The 16,234-nt window shown below is 41.5% G+C and overlaps 1 protein-coding gene across 2 annotated transcripts in view; it reads right to left on the bottom strand.

Annotated features, from left to right (window-relative positions):
* Positions 1-16,234, bottom strand: part of rasa4 (RAS p21 protein activator 4) — a 317,606-nt gene that overhangs the window by 137,912 nt on the left and 163,460 nt on the right. For both annotated transcript variants that reach the window (XM_059973035.1, XM_059973036.1), the window contains 2 exons: positions 7,948-8,082; positions 862-953 (listed from right to left, as the gene is read on the bottom strand). In XM_059973035.1, coding sequence (XP_059829018.1) covers positions 862-953; positions 7,948-8,082 — 227 coding nt within the window. The remainder of the gene's footprint in view (positions 1-861; positions 954-7,947; positions 8,083-16,234) is intronic.

Below are 16,234 nucleotides of genomic sequence, written 5' to 3'. Positions count from 1 at the left end.
CTTAAATCCACTCTGAAAGCAGCAGCTTCTTAACCTCTTGTGCACGAACTCACCTCAACAATGAGCCTGACTGCAGGTGATCTATGTGAACTATGTGAACCAGATCCATGCGATTTCTCACATTAGACTAATGTTCTGCAAAGAATTTTTTTATTTGCTGCCTCAGCCAGAGGGTTGCTGGTTCAATTTCAACTCCAGAACAAAATGTGGGCACACTCTAGTGCAGGGGTTCCTAACGTTTTTTATGCCATGGATCAATATTATTAAGCAAGAGGTCCATGGACCCCAGGTTGAGAACCCCTCACAATACTGAGTGAGTGCTGCACTATCAGAAGTGACACCTCTCTGATGAGAGGCTGTGCCTCTCAGATAACCAGTGGGGACTCGATAAAAAACAGTGGAATTCTTCCAGAAATCCCAGCATATATTAACATCCCAATCTATCTGACGAGGGAAGACCACTTTCTCATTGTTTCAGTGCTGTTTATAGGATCATACCGTGCCCTGTTTCCTGCATTTCCTAGGTTTCAGTGTCTATACATCACACACTTCATGACTGTGGGATGTGCTAGGATGTCAAGTGGCATCAGAACTGGACTTGGAGGCAGATGATCCCGAGTTCAAACCCAGCTGGATCCCAACCTGGGCAGCAGCGGTATCTGCACGGAAGAAAGGCCTGGTAATCTGCTTCCGTATCTTGCCATGAAAACCCTATGGGCCCCATGGTCAATGAGGTCACAAAGAGTCGGGCTCCAGCTAAACAACAACATCAAAGGATGTCAGCAGAGTACAAGGCAGGTGTGAAAACAAGTTTATCCTTTCTTTTATTTTGGAATAAAGGAATGAAAACAGATGGCTTACTCAGTTTCGCTCCTTCGTGCCTTATCGGGAAGCAGCAGGAACCAGCCTTCCTTCTGCTGAATCACCTGGAGCTTGTTAATGTTGAAGGCTACCTGGAGAGGAGAGAAAAGATGTCCATGAAGCCCCAATCCACTAAACCTGGTCATTTAGGTTAGGGGCGCTGAGACTAAATGGGTCAGGTCTCCTGTGTTTTGCTTAGGCCCACAGTGCAGTGTATGGTGGTGTTGGCCCTCTCTCTCTGTGATCTCCATGTTCAAAGTTCTAGGTACTGGCAATTTATGAGCAAAGTACAGCTATTTATTATCTAGTTATCGAGATACAGCTTGGAAAAGGCCCTTTCCATCCCTCGAGCCACACGATCCAGCAATCCCCCAGTTTGATCCTAACCTAATCATCGGATAATTTTGGAATGACCTGGTAATCTTTGGACCATTGTCTCTGGACTGTGAGAGGAAGCCAGAGCACACGGAGGAAATCTATGCAGTCACAGGGAGAGCATACAAACTCCTTACAGGCAGCGGCAGGAATTGAACCCGGTTGCTGGTACTGTAGTGTTGTGCTAGCCACCAGGCTACCATATGCCACCTTGAGTTACTGAAGGTGGAAAAGAAACTGAGTTTAGGAGAGGGTGAGAGAACTGACAGAGATGGGAGAATCTGAGACGTGTTGGGTCAGGGGCTGGTGTTGGTCAGTAACAGTGGAGGCAAACAGATTTCTCAGTCACTTTGGCAATTGTTCAGTGGGGTCAAGTGGCTCTTAGGTACTTAATGCACTAGCTAAGAATATGCAGTGCTGCAATACACGAGGAAGATGAGGTCATCTACCCCTAGCAAAGTGGGAGGCCAGCCCAACTGAACCTAGTCTGTACAGATGTGGGGAACATGGAACATAGAACAGAATGACACAGTATGTTGTGTCGACCTTTTAACCCACTCCACAATCAATCTAACTCTTCCCTCCTACATAGTCCAAAACCCTCCATTTTTCCTTCATCCATCCAAGAGCCTCTTAATTGTTCAAAAGCCATAATACCATAAGATACAGAGGCAGAATTAGGTCATTCAGTCCATCAAATCTGATTCATCATCCGATCATGGCTCGTTTATTTTCCCTCTCAACCCCATTATCCTGCCTTATGCCTGTAACTTATGATGTCCTTGCTAATCAAGAACCCCTGGTTTAAATGTAGCCAATGACGGTCTCCACAACCATTGTGGCAATGAATTCCACAGAATCACACCCTCTAGCTAAAGAAATTTCTCCTTACATCTGTTCTAACAGGACAACTCTCTACTGTGAGGCTCTGCCTCCGGTCCTGGACTCTCCCACTATTGGAAATATCCTCTCCATATCTTCCAGGTCTTTCAATATTTGTTATGTCCCTAACCTATCAGCCTCTACCACCATTGAGCTCCAAGAAAAGAGCACAAAAAAATCTCCCCGACATTTCCCCTAAACATTCCTCCACTCACCTTAAAAGGATGACACCCTGGGAAAAAGGCACTGGCTACCCACTTTATCGTTATCTCTTAGAATTTCATATACTGTGTCTCTATCAAGCTGCCTCTTGTTCTCCTTCATTCCAAAGAGAAAAGTCCTAGCTTGCTTGGTCTTTCCTTATAAAACACATTCTCTCATCCAGGCAGCATCCTGGTAAAGGGGAGAGCCAGGTTGTGGCTCACACCCACATGATACAACCCGATATCTTTCAACAATGGAACTTCGCTTGGTCAGGTCAATACATAACTTCAAAGAGTTTGACACTGAACTGTCCTTTTCAATGGTCAAGACGATCACCTAGTTTTCAAAATGTTTGCCCATCACCACTTTCTCAAGGATCGTTAAGGAAAGGCAATGAATGCCTACCTTGCCAACATCCAGGCAACACATTCAGAATTATTGATACATGTTCTTTGCAGGTACATCATTGTAGAGTTGACACTTCTTCCTCTCCTCGTCATTTTAAGGACAAATTAAACATGGACATGTCTATTTTCCTCACTCATTTCAATGCAGATTTAGACAGGACACGTAAGACCATAAGAAATGCAAGCTGAATTATTCCATTTGACCCACCAAGTCTGCTCCACCATTCAAGCATGGCTAATTATTTCCAATCCCATTCTCCTACCTTCTTTCTGTAACCCTGAACCTCTTACCACCCAAGAACTTATCAGTTTCCTGTGTTAAATATTACCAATGCCTTGACCCCCACAGCCCTGCATTGGTATGAATTCCACCGCCCTCTGGCTGAAGAAATTCCTCCTCATCTCAGTCTTAAAGAGACATCCCTTTATTTTGAGGCTGTGGTAGACTCCTAGACTCTCCTACTAGAACAAGAATCAGAATCAGAAACACAAGAGCTGGAAATCCTGAGCGGCACATACAAAAACTGGAGGAACTCAGCAGGTCTGGCAGCATCTATGGAGATGAATAAACAGTCAACGTTTTGGGACGAGGCCCTCCTTTAGGATTTCTGTATGTGTTAATTAGATTCAGAATCATTGAGATAAGTTGTGAAATTTGTTGTTTTGCGGCAGCAGTTCAGTCCAACCACAAAAAGCTACAATAAATTATAATAAGAAATCTATATTAAAATAAATAATTAGTGCAAAATGAGAACGCAATGGTGAGATTACGTTCATGAGTTCATGGACATCTCAGAAATCAAAGGGCAGAGGAGAAGAAGCTGTTCCTGAGATTGTGTGTCTTCAGGCTTCTTTACCTCCTCCCTGACAGTAGTAATGAGAACAGGGCATGTCCTGGATTGTGACAGTCCTTATGATGGATGTTTCCTTCTTAAGGCATTACCTTTTGAAGATGTCCTTGATGGTGGGGAGACTATCGTCCATGATGGAGCTGGACAAGTTTACAACCCTCTGCAGCTTCTTTCCTACCCTGTGCATGGTGCCTTCATACTAGACAATGATGCAACCAGTCAGAATGCTCGCCATGGTACATCTGTAGAAATCTGCTGGAGTATTAGGTATCGTGACTAATCTCTTCAAACCCCTTATGAAAGAGAGCCCCTGTTTTGCCTTCTTCTAATTGCATCAACACATTGGGCCCAGGATAAACATTCAGAGATGTTGACACCCAGGAACTTGTAGTTGCTCACCACTGCTGGCCCCCTCAGTGAGAGCAGGTGTCTGTTCTGCTAACATGCCCTTTCTGAAGTCCACCATCAATTTCTTATCCTTGCTGATGTTGAGCGTAAGGTTGTTGTTGTGATACCACTCAACCAGCCAAACTAATCTATTGGAAGCATCCTCTCTATGTGCACTCTATCCAGGCATCTTAGTAGCCGACAGATCTCCCTTTCATTTTTCTGAACGTCATCACACAGAGACATCAAACTCTCTTCATACACAAAGCCATTAATTCCTGGGATCACCCTTGTTCCAAAGAACACACTCCAAAGAAAGACCGGTTTTCAGCCGATGTAAATCAAAACCAATTGGAAATAAGTTTTAATGTGAAACATAGATTATAAAATACTTATTAAGAATAGCATCATATATTTTCATTTTTCATTTGTGAACTTGGTCTGATCTTTCTGATTATAGTCCAGTCTGCAGTCACACACAGGGTGACTGAGCTCTTGCCGTTATAAACTCAGTGGCCACTTTATTAGGTACAACGGCACACCTGCTCATTAACGCAAATATCTAATCAGCCAATCATGTGGGAGCAACTCAATACATAACTGCATGCAGACAAAATCAAAAGGTTCTGTTGTTGTTCAGACCAGATGTCAGAATGAGGAAGAAATATGATCTAAGTGGCTTTGACCGTGGAATGATTGTTGCTGCCAGACGTTGTGGTTTGAGTATCTCAGATTTTCTTTTATGATATAGAGTTTACAGAGAGTGGTGTGTAAAATAAAAATAAATCCAGTGAGCAGTAATTCTGTGGGTGAAAATGTTTTGTTAAAGAGAGAACACAGAGGAGATTGGCCAGACTGGTTCAAGCTAACAAGAAGGTGGCAGTAACTCAAATAATCGCAGATTACAACAGTGGTGTGCAGAAGAACATCACTGAACATACAACATGTTGAACCTTGAAGTGGATGAGCTACAGCAACTGAAGACCATGAACACACACTTAGTGGCAACTTCGTTAGGTATAGGAGGTAGTGAATGATGTGGCCACTGAATTCCTAATGCCAATTGCTGCATTAGGAATTGCCTGTACTAGTTTCATGAGTGTTTGATAATAGTTAATTTCTGTATCAGCTAAATGTTAAGGAGGACATCATTAATCTCTTCATCTCCTTTACGCACAATAGATCCATTTGTGTATCTCTGTCATTTGTTTCAGACTTACAGGTTTTCTTTATGCTAAACTTTGCACAATGTTTGCAACATTCAATTAATTTTTTAAATCCCACTTCAAGTGCTGTTTAGATAACTGCAAATATTGGATGCACTTCAGAAGTACATCTGTGGAAGTGAGACACTTTGGTGTCGTCTGAATCATTAATATGCTGAATTAATGGAAATATTCCTGTATAATGTCATGAATCTTAGAAACATTGTTGTCAAACTAGAAGCTTTGCAGTGGCACACAGTTTTGAGAGGCAGTCCGAGAAGTGCAATGCACGGCCAGTTCCCACGTAGCAAGGTTCCACAGGAGACCAAGAGCACTAAGCTTACTTTAGCAGCTAGCAGCTGTCTTACAGAACAAAAATATTCAACACATAAGGTCCATGGAGGCAATCAAATCTATTTGGATTATGAAGGGATAATGACTGAATATCCTTAAATTCTGCATACATTATCTTCAGGAGATGAAGGCCAGCAATAGGGCATCCTTAGTGAACCAGTTGATCTTTCGCTGTCCACGCTATGTTGCAGCACTTCTTCACTAACGGACTTCAGATAAAAACGGAAATACAGCTCTTCCTTTGTTGGTCTCCCAAATGATAGATGAGTTATGGTTCTAACCTATCCTAGGGGAGTAAGTTAATGGGCTGATGGTCAATGCTCTGATGGAGAGAGAGTCTCCCTGTATGAACTCTGATGTTGTTTTCCACAGCACAACCTAGGAACGTGACACTAGGCAGTGCTGACACACAAGGAAATAATCCATGTAGTGAAGAACTAGTTAGTGTTTTATTTCCCAGCACTCTACACCACACTCCAGTTCAGTTAGTGGTGGTAATATACCTTTAAGTTGGACTGCTAACCACCATTTGAAGTCAGAAGAAGAAGAACTGGGAACTGATTCAAAGCCACAAGAATAAAAGCTTCTTAATGCTGTACTATCATACGTTATCCAGAATGAACCAAATCTGTATGAAGTACAAACATCAACTGTGTCTCAGTGGAAGCACTTTCACCTTAGAATTTGAGCTCTAATCAGAAGCTGGAATTTATAGTCCAGAAATTAGATTTTAAGATCCAGAGGATGGAATTTATAATTCAGAGGCTAGATTTTACAAACCAGAGTTTGGACATTTTAATAGAGGGTGTAGCATATATTCAAAGGAGTGAAATTTATAAAACTGAGACCAGATTATAATGCAGGAACTGCTTTTACAATCTAGTTCATAAACACAATAATTCTGCAGATGCTGGAAATCTTTGGCAACACACACAAAATCCCAATCAGGAAACATCTTTTGAAGGGTCTTCCTCATCAGGAGATCAGAAATCGCTGATAATCAACACTGGTGCACCTCAAGGATGTGTGCTTAGCCCACTGCTCCACTCTCTACACCCACAGCTGTGTAGCTAGGCACAGCTTAAACACAGCTCAAACAATTTGGCAGAGTTTCAGATGCTGATGAGGAGGCGTACAAGAGTGAGATAGATCAGCTGGGTGAATGCAGTCACTACAACAACCTTGCACTCACTATCAGTAAGACCAAGAAATTGTTTGTGGAATTCAGGAAGGGGAAGTGAGGGGAATACATAGCAGTCCTCATCAAGAGATCAGGAGTGGACAGGGTGAGCAGTTTCAGGTTCCTGGGTATCAACATCTCTGAAGATTTACAGTATCCTCAGCCCAACATATTGATGCAATTACAAAGAAGGTATGACAATGGCTATATTTCATTAGGAGTTTGAGGAGAATCAGGCATATCACCAAAGACTCTAGCAAATTTCTACAGGTGTACCATAGAGAGCATTCTAACTGGTTGCATCACAGCCTGGTATGGAGGGGCTACTGCAGCGGATCAGACAAAGCTTTAGAACGTTGCAGTCAGCCAGATCTGTCATGGACACAAGCCTCCCCAGTATCAAGGAGATCTTCAAAAGGCAATGTCTCAGAAAGGTGGCATCCTTCAGTTAGGACTCCCATCACACAGGGCATGCCCTCTTCTCATTGCCACCATCAAGGAGGAGGTACAGGAGCCTGAAGACACATACCCAATGGTTTAAGTACAACTTCTTCCTCTCTGCCATCAGATTTCTGAATGGACAATGAACCCATGTACACTATATCACAAGTTTTTTCTTTAATTGCTCTCTTTCTACACTAATTTAATTTATTTGTTTATATTTCTCACTGTTATTTTTCATTATCATGTATTGCACTGTCTGCTGCTGCAAAACAACAAATTTCACCACATATGCCAGCGATATTAAATCCGATTTTGATTTCGAGCCGATGTTTCAGGCCAAGTCCTGGTGAAGTCAACTGGTTATTCCCCTCCAACATAGGCTGCCTGACCTGCTAATTTATAATCTAGTTGGCACAGTAGTGGCAGAGAGGTACACTTCTGGAGAAATGTTCAACTTCTTCCCACTGCTACCCTCTGAAGAAGACATCAAATATCCTGCCCCACTATTTTAATGAAGAACAAGGCATTCTCAATGGTCTCCTGGCCAATAATTTATTCCTTGATTGTCAAAGCTATGTCACATTGCTTGAATGTTATCTCATTGCTGCCTGGAGGAGATGGCTGTGTTCAAATGCAGTGTCAGCACTAAAATCATCCAGTGTGACAATCCCTCCTTGAATTGCAGTTTGTGATTTTTATTCCAGATCATCAGAATATCAATGTTACTGAGGGTTCTCAACACACATAGGAGGAGTAACCTCAAGCTCGAAGCCAGGTATACCTCAAGTATAACCTACCTTTCCCAGGAAGTCATTTTTACTGACTAGGTCCCAGTCCCACACCTCCACGTACAAGGTGTTCTCAGTCACAGCATTGTCCAGGGCAAAATCAAAGACCTCATTCCAACGGGGGTAACAGGATTTTTTCACAACCTACAAAAAAAAACAAAAACTCAGTCTCAGAAGATTTCACTTGAGCAGTACCTACGTACCCAGCTACTTGCTGTTAATCAAATGGACTAAAAATGCTGTAAGTCATCAGCAAGTTCAAGAGCAGCTGAGAAGTGAATGTTTCAGGCTGACCTGAAAAATTGATGCTATTTCTCTCCATAAATGTTGCTGGACCTAATGTGTTTTCAGATGATTTCTATTTTTATTTTGGATTTCCATCATCTGCACAATTGTTTATATTATAAATGCTAAATGGCAGAGAGCACAATGAGAAATAGTGGCAATCAAACTGGTAGTTAAATCATATTATTGTGAATTATTTAAATTTTCATTTTCCTCAAGCTACAAAATTGAGGCATATAATTTTCTCCCAGTCATACTGACTTGTACATAAACACAGCAGAGAATTTGGAGAAATCATTGGGAACTTATTCAACCAGACTCTTTCAAGGCTTGGCAAACCTTAATTTTCCAGGCATTAAAAATTAGTCTCCTTAAAACTTATCTGAGGTTTTTCCACAAATAAAATGATAGAGGTATTAAAAAAAAGTGTATTTTTCCCCATTTTCTCTCATTCTTTTGTTTACTGATTTTAAAAATATTGATGCAATATAAGTATGGATGAGAAAGGCACAAAGCCAGGAAGTTACGTCCTGGAATCTATGCACCCAGAGGACATTCCAACAGGCTTCAACCCTTCATCTGATATGCCACTTTAAATTATCTGACCTTTCTCTGCCAGAAGCATCAGTGAAGTTTGCCACTGAGATTGTACACATACATGTACTAAAAACTGGCAACACAAATGAAATATTAGCAGTCTCCAAGCTTGGCAATGAACATGAGTGAACAGCTCATGGGACCAGTCTGGAAGCTCTTGATAACTTGTTTTAACTTTGACTTCACATGAGCATTTGCCACAACGTGTACCGTACAGGGTTGAACAGTTAAGCACTGGAGAAATAGCAGCATGATGATCTTCAAGCATAAACTGTGTCACCACAAGAGAGAAAACAGAGCACAATGGCTGCTTGGACTTACGTTTAAAACCTTTCAGTTCCATAAGCATTTTGGTCATACACAGAACACATGGAAATACTCGTCATATCAAATAACAGTGGAAATTAAAGGCAATGTAAGAATTTGCCACAACTGTGTAAGAAAGCTGTTATGCTCCCAAACATTCAGCACAATAGCAAACTTTCTTTGGTGAAGCTGTACAAACATTGCAGAAATTTCCAAAATTGTGAAATATTATAGATTTGGAATCACGAATCAGAATGAGGTGAACCTGTCAATCAGTATAACATCTCGATGATGGACCTGTCCCAGCACAGCGCCTTTGGATCGTGTGTGGTGTGGCAAGTTTGTGTTTTAATCAAAAAGCAAATTCAATCAGTTATTAAGCACACAGAACGTCACTATTGACCTTGTCTGTAAAATCAGGTTGCCCAAGGAGATAGCAATGAGTACAAGAACAAAGGACATAAATAACAGGACTGGAGGTAGGTCAGTCAACTCCTTAGACCATGAGACCATAAGATTTGGGAGCAGAATTAGGTCACCTGGCCCATCGAATCTGCTCTGCCATTTCTCCATAGCTGATATATGCAGTATCCCTGTCAACCCCATTCTCCTGCCTTCTCCCTGTAGCCTTTGACACCCTGACTAACCAAGATCGTATCAACCTCCACTTAAAATATACTCAATGACTTGGCCTTTACAGCCATCCAGGGCAATGAATTTCAAAGATTCACCACTCTCTGGCTAAAGAAATACCTTCATGTTTCTGTCCCAAATGGCCATCCCTCTGTTCTGTGGCTGTGCTTTCTGATCCTATAGAAAGTATTCTTTCCACATCCACTCTATTTAGGCTTTCAATATTTGATATGTTGGAATGAGAACACCCCCTCCCCAATTCTTCTAAAATCCAGTGACTACAGGCCCAGAGCCACCAAATGCTCCTAATACATTAACTCTTTCATTCCTGGAACAATTGTTGTGAATCTCCTGTGCATCCTCTCCAATGCCAGTACCTCTTTTCTTAGACAAGAGGCCCAAAAATGGTCTCATGGCTCCAAGCATAGTCTGACCAATGCCTTACAAAGTCTCAACATCATATCCTTGCTTTTATTTTCCAGTTGCATTCTGTTGTTTGTTAAAAGCTTCCCAACCCTCTAACTTCCCACTAATTGTTGCTATATTATACAACCTCCCTTTTGCTTTTATGCCAAGGCCTCATCCTCTCTTTAAAATACTTCTTCATCTTTGAGATGTACAGTGTTTATCCTGTGCCTTCCCAATTGCCCCAGAAACTCCAGGCATGGCTGTTCTGCTGTTATACCTGCCAGTGTCCCCTTCCAATCAACTTTGGCCAGCTTCTCTCTCATGCCTCTGTAAATTATCTTTGCTCCACTGATACACAGATACATTTGACTTCTCCCTCTCAAAGTGCAGGATAAATTCTATCATATTATGATCCCTATCTCCTAAGGGTTCTTTTACCTTAAGCTTCCTAATAAAATCTGGTTCATTACACCACACCCAGTCCAGAACTGCCTTTCTCCTAGTAGTCTCAATCACATGCTGCTCTAAAGAGCCAACTTATAGGCATTATGTATCCTTGATAAGGTCAAGACTTTTCCAAGCTTGGACTCAACGTCACTTGCCAACCCTCTCTCCTTCTCTTCCGCCAAGAGGACTACAACCTTGTCATGGGTTGGAGGCTTGCATGCCTCAATGACCTGGAGAGCTATGCTGGCTGAAGTCAGGTCTTTATGCTTTGGCTCTTGGTAGGGGCACCCATACCAAGCAGGTCAAAGGGTAGAGGAGAGACTAATAGTGATCCACCAGTCCTCCAGGTTCGGGGGTTCAGCTCAGGGCTAACAATTCTGACTGGATAAACAAAACTGTTATGGAAACTGCAATGAAGAATCCTTCTGCATCTGAGTGTGATGGTATTCCTATGTCTCTACCTGGGACTTGCATGACTGACAGTAGTGAAAATTGAGAGGAAGCTACCAACATGATGAAGGAAACCCTGAGCACCGCCAGAGATGGAGTACTTTCATTTCTGCCCTAAATGCTGCAGTTAATGGGCAGTAAGTAAGTCTCCTTCACAACTTTTCTGACTCCTTTGTAATTAAGATTTCTGTCTATTTCCACCTTGAATCTATTCAATCGATTCCCACAGCTCTCTGTGGTAAAGAATTCCAAAAAAATCCCATTTCCCTGGGGAAAGAAGTTATACCTCAACTCAGAAATTGGAAACCCTTTAATCTGAAACTTTGCTCCCCCTGGTTCTAGATACCAGATTAACCAATAGCAGAAACACCTTCTCAGCATCAGCCCTGTCCCTCTCCCTCAGAACCTGGAGACACAAGAGATGGCAAATGCTAGATTCTGGGACAACACACGTTCTGCTGCAGGAACCCAGTGGGAGGAACATCCATCCCATTATAAGGCTTCATCATTTCCATGGGAAGAAAGTTATTTTCAACACTTCGTGTCAGAACTCTGCACCAATTCCGAACTGATGCAAGGTTTTGACCCAAGACATCAACAGTTCTGTTCTTCTCACAGATGCTGCTTGACTCACTGAGTTTTTCCAGTAGACTATTTTTTTTTGTCCTTCAGAATCTTATGTCTCAACATTGACATTCCCCATTCTTCTACCTTCCAATGAGTACAGGCCTAACGTGCTCACCCTGTCTTCATACCTCAACGCCCTTTGACTCAGAAAGCAACCTAGCAAAGCTTCTCAATACTGCGTAAGAATTTCAGGTAGAGCCAGGCAGAAACATGGAGTCAGTTTACAGTCGTGCAATGATATCAGTGGCCAGAGTTCCAAAATAGAAACAAAAGCACGTGGGTGAAGATGGCATGACTAGCTGTCACAGATGTAATATGAACCATCCATGACAATATAAATGTCAGATTAAAACAGCAAGATGTTTTAATTACCAGGAAAAGGTCACATCTGCTCAGCATTCAAGTCTAAAGCCAAAGTAGGGAATCAAAACAACTTGAGTCATGTGATTTTTTTTTCCACAGAGAGGAAGTTTTTATAGTAAGAAGCCAGAAAGAGGAAGTCTAGACAGTACTGAAATTAATAAGGATAATAAGGAATTGGGTTTATGTCGTACTTAAGTGAGCACAAGCAATGGTGGGAAGCACAATGACCACACACAAAATGCTGGAGGAACTCAGCAGACCAGGCAGCATCAGTGACTTCAAGAGAATGGTTAAGTGGTCAGTGTGTTGACATGAGCACTGGCATGACAATAGATTACCCAATGATGGACATGCATACATAGCTAAGTTCAGCTGAGCATAGCAATGAATTGCACAATGAACCTGAAAATATATTCTGCGAGGATGTTGAGTCAGGTGAAAAGTTCACCGATCTATAACAGTCAGCAAGTAAAGTCAACAGCTGACATTATTCATGGATAAACATTGATTGGCTAACACTAGTTCCAGGAACTGAAATTAGACTGGAAAGAGATGTGGATGCTTCAAGATCATTAGACATACTGCAGTATTGGAAAGATGTGCACAGTATTACAGATAATTAGATAAGCCCTTATCTGTGTCAAGCCAGACACAATACAGTAATCATCGACCTGTCCTAAAAGTGTAGAAGAGCCAGGTGGAGGTGTGCAACAGAAGCCTGGTGAGCCTGGGTAACAGTAGTGAAAGTGGGCAAGCCCTCAACTCTAAGGTTACATTGAACAAGGCAGATGATAACCAAATGTCATCTATTGAATATAGATTTAGTGAAGAAGGCAGAGGATGATAGGATTTTACTGGATCAGATCAGTCACATGGATATGTTCAATTGAATGTAAATGAGAGCCAGCAAAATTGGATAAGCACAACTCCTACACAGATGTTGCACACAACTCCTACGTGACTCCTACTCACAGTGTGATGCTACAGTGGCAAAAACACAGGATGTTAGAGATCCTTATTAACGGATTCATGATAGTGCATCAATAGTTTTAAATACTGAAGAAGATCTTTGAATATTTGAAGGAATCAGGCGAAGCACCACAAGCAAAGGTAGAAGTTAAAAAAGGAGTTTTCATGCGAAAGGAAGCAGTTACCACGATCTAAAAGTAAATGTAACAGTCATTAAAAAAGTGGAAGTAATTGCAACGGCAAAAAAAACCCTGAAAAGCTCATTTGGGTTATTTTTCAGAATAGATCAGAATGGTTCGTGATTTTTGCTAGATCCTATGACAATACTGAGTCTATTTCATCAGATATTGAAGAAAGGTCCAGGGTCTAGACTGGACTGATTGAGTAGGTGTAGCATCCAGAGAGATGTCAAGTATCCTGACAGACCCTGGGGGGAGGGGCGGGTGAGCGAGGGAGAGAGGTCTGGAGATGGAGATGGAGAGAGTCGGAGAGATGGAGACAGAGATAGAGATAGACATTGAGATAGCGATAGAGATGGGGAGATAGGAAGAGAGGGAGAGACGAATGCTGCAAACCTGAGTGAATGAAGGTCACACATTCAACACCTAGTCAGTATCAATGTGAGAACCCAGCTATCTACTTTACAGACCTATAAACAGTTGTACTACTCTGGAGAAGAAAGGAAGCAGATAGGAACGCTCTGGAAACTGACGTACTGTGAAACAGAGAGTCTGATCCATTGCAAATGTGCAGGCATTCTTACAACGTAGAACTGATGGTTGAGGTAAAGGTGGAATAGTACAAGTGACTATCTGAAGGGGTTAAACCAACACTAACTTGTATGGATACGAACTGGACTTACAGCTGAAAGAACTAACCAACAACTGGACAGCATGCAAAGAAGTGTATAAAATGGTGCTTTATGATGGGATGGATATTCGCTTCCAGGGCTAGGGGGCCTCTTCTTCATTGGCAAGCTTGGCTTTCAAATCACAGCAGCTGACACTTCGAGAGATCAAAGGGTTGTTTTTGAATAAGACAAACTTTCTACTAGTATTCTTTGTTTAGCTGCTGGTTGTATACGGGAGCCAGTCTTCAGTGTAAATGGCGAGCAATAATCAGTTTGAAGTTGAAAGGGCAGCTTTGCAAACAGATGCACTGTCTATAGAAAGCAGGATGTTGGGTCACTGCAGCTGGACTGACATCTCAAGAGGTGCAGAATAAGTGAATGGATACGTTAGTCGGGCGTCTTTCAAACAGACAAGCTAGCTAAGTTATTTAGTTCAAAGAAGCTTGCACACCAGATGGATAGTATCACTTAGCATATCAAATGTGTTAATAAGTTGGAAGGTTTGTGTACCCACAGCATTAATTGTGGGTAACTGGGAACCCTGTTTCCAAGCAGCTTTTAGACTGTTTGTATAAAAAGGGTATCTGAGGAACTATCATACACATGTGAAGTCACCCAAGTGGCAAAGCAACAAGTAGGGAGCAGTTCAGGCTTTTTAGTAAAGGTTAAAGACCATCAAGAAGAATGACAGACACACAAGGTGAACTAGAATCCATTCCTCTGTCTTCAATTTCTGCAACAGACAATTCATTTGTCTGCACTGTTGTCTTTTAAGTTTATAGAAATTGTACCTGTGTTTTGGAAATATATTGTGTTTTAGAAATGATTTCTAATTTGGAAGTATTTTATAAGATATAAACCTTCTGTGAGCTTTAAATGTGTTTTAAGAATGTTGTCTGGATTTAAACATGTATCACTGAAAATAAATACATTGTGTTTTAAACTACCTTGTTAGCTTGAAGTATCTTCTCCTTAGTGAGGACGGGGACACACTAATCGAATAGTGGGCATTGGCAACTAAACTTGCCACGAAGAATAAACAGGGAAGTAAACTAGTCTTTGAAGACTGGATTGTGGATAGTGAAGATTGCAGACTCAGGGCAATGTTAAGTGTCTTTACACAAAAGGAATTGGCTAATGAGACCTTCCCAAAGAATACATTTGATTTGTGTTGTAAGAGGACTGTGGGTGACATGTTTTGGGTCCTGTTCTATAACAGGACATGCTACTGCAGAATTAAGCTCATGGCTTGTCTGAAGAAATATGAGAAATATCCTCAGTTCTTTTGCATTTCAATAATGTTATAAAGCACAAACCTCATTCATAATATCATTCAGCATCAGCTGAGTATCGTCACTGAAAAAACAGGCATTGCAAAGGTGTTGAAATTTAACAATGAAACGGATAGAAAACATTCCACAACAGGCTAGAATTTAGCTGAATTACTAATTACTAATGCATAGATGGCACAGAATGTGATTGAGTTTAATGGGATTATATTATAGTCAACCTAACAGTCCAGGTGATTTAGAGAAGCAAATTTGTATTCAGATCGCAAACAGTTGTAAGAAACATAAGGTTGTGATAGTAGGTGATGTTAACTTTCCATATATTGACTAGGACTTCCATACTTAAAAGGGCTGGATGGGAAAGAATTTGTCAAATGTATTCAGGAAAGTTTCCTTAATCAGTACATAGGAGTCCCACTTGCTGAGAGTAGATCTCCTTTTAGAGAATGAGACAGGGCAGGTGACTGAAGTTTGTGTAGGGGAAACACTTTGCATCTAATGATCACAATGCTATTAGTATCAAGGTAATTATGGAAAAGGATAGGTCTGGATTGAGATTCTAAATTGGAGAAAGGCCAATTTTGATGGTATCAGAAAGGATCTGGCAGGTGTGAATTGGGACAGGTTGTTTTCTGGCAAAGGAGTACTTGGTAAGAGGCAGGTCTTCAAAAGTGAAATTTTGAGAGTACAGAGTTTGGATGTTCTCGTCAGAATAAAAGTAAAGATAACAGGTTTAGGGAACACTAGACATCTGGGTGACCTGTTGGGGCACCCTTTGAGAGAAAGGTAGTGCAGTCTGATGTGATGTGCTTTGGAAATTAAAGAAGGAAAACTCAGTTTATTAAAGAAGAAAGATGTGTAGCAAGGCAAATATAGCTCCTCCTTGTTTAACGAAGGACACTTCTGTTGGCAACAATTCTGGTTGATCTGCCACCCTAGTGCCTCTAGTTGTCATTCTGGAGACGTGCAGTCCTGTCATCCGCTGTCTCTTCATCTCTTCTGCTGTTTGTTGTTTGTCTCTGATCTTGGAGATGTGCATTTCTCTGCTCCTTTGTCTCTTCCGCTCTCCTTC

The sequence above is a fragment of the Hypanus sabinus genome, chromosome 6 (assembly GCF_030144855.1).
Source record: "Hypanus sabinus isolate sHypSab1 chromosome 6, sHypSab1.hap1, whole genome shotgun sequence".
NCBI classification, from domain to species: Eukaryota; Metazoa; Chordata; class Chondrichthyes; order Myliobatiformes; family Dasyatidae; genus Hypanus; species Hypanus sabinus.
This window is presented reverse-complemented; position numbering and strand designations above follow the sequence as displayed.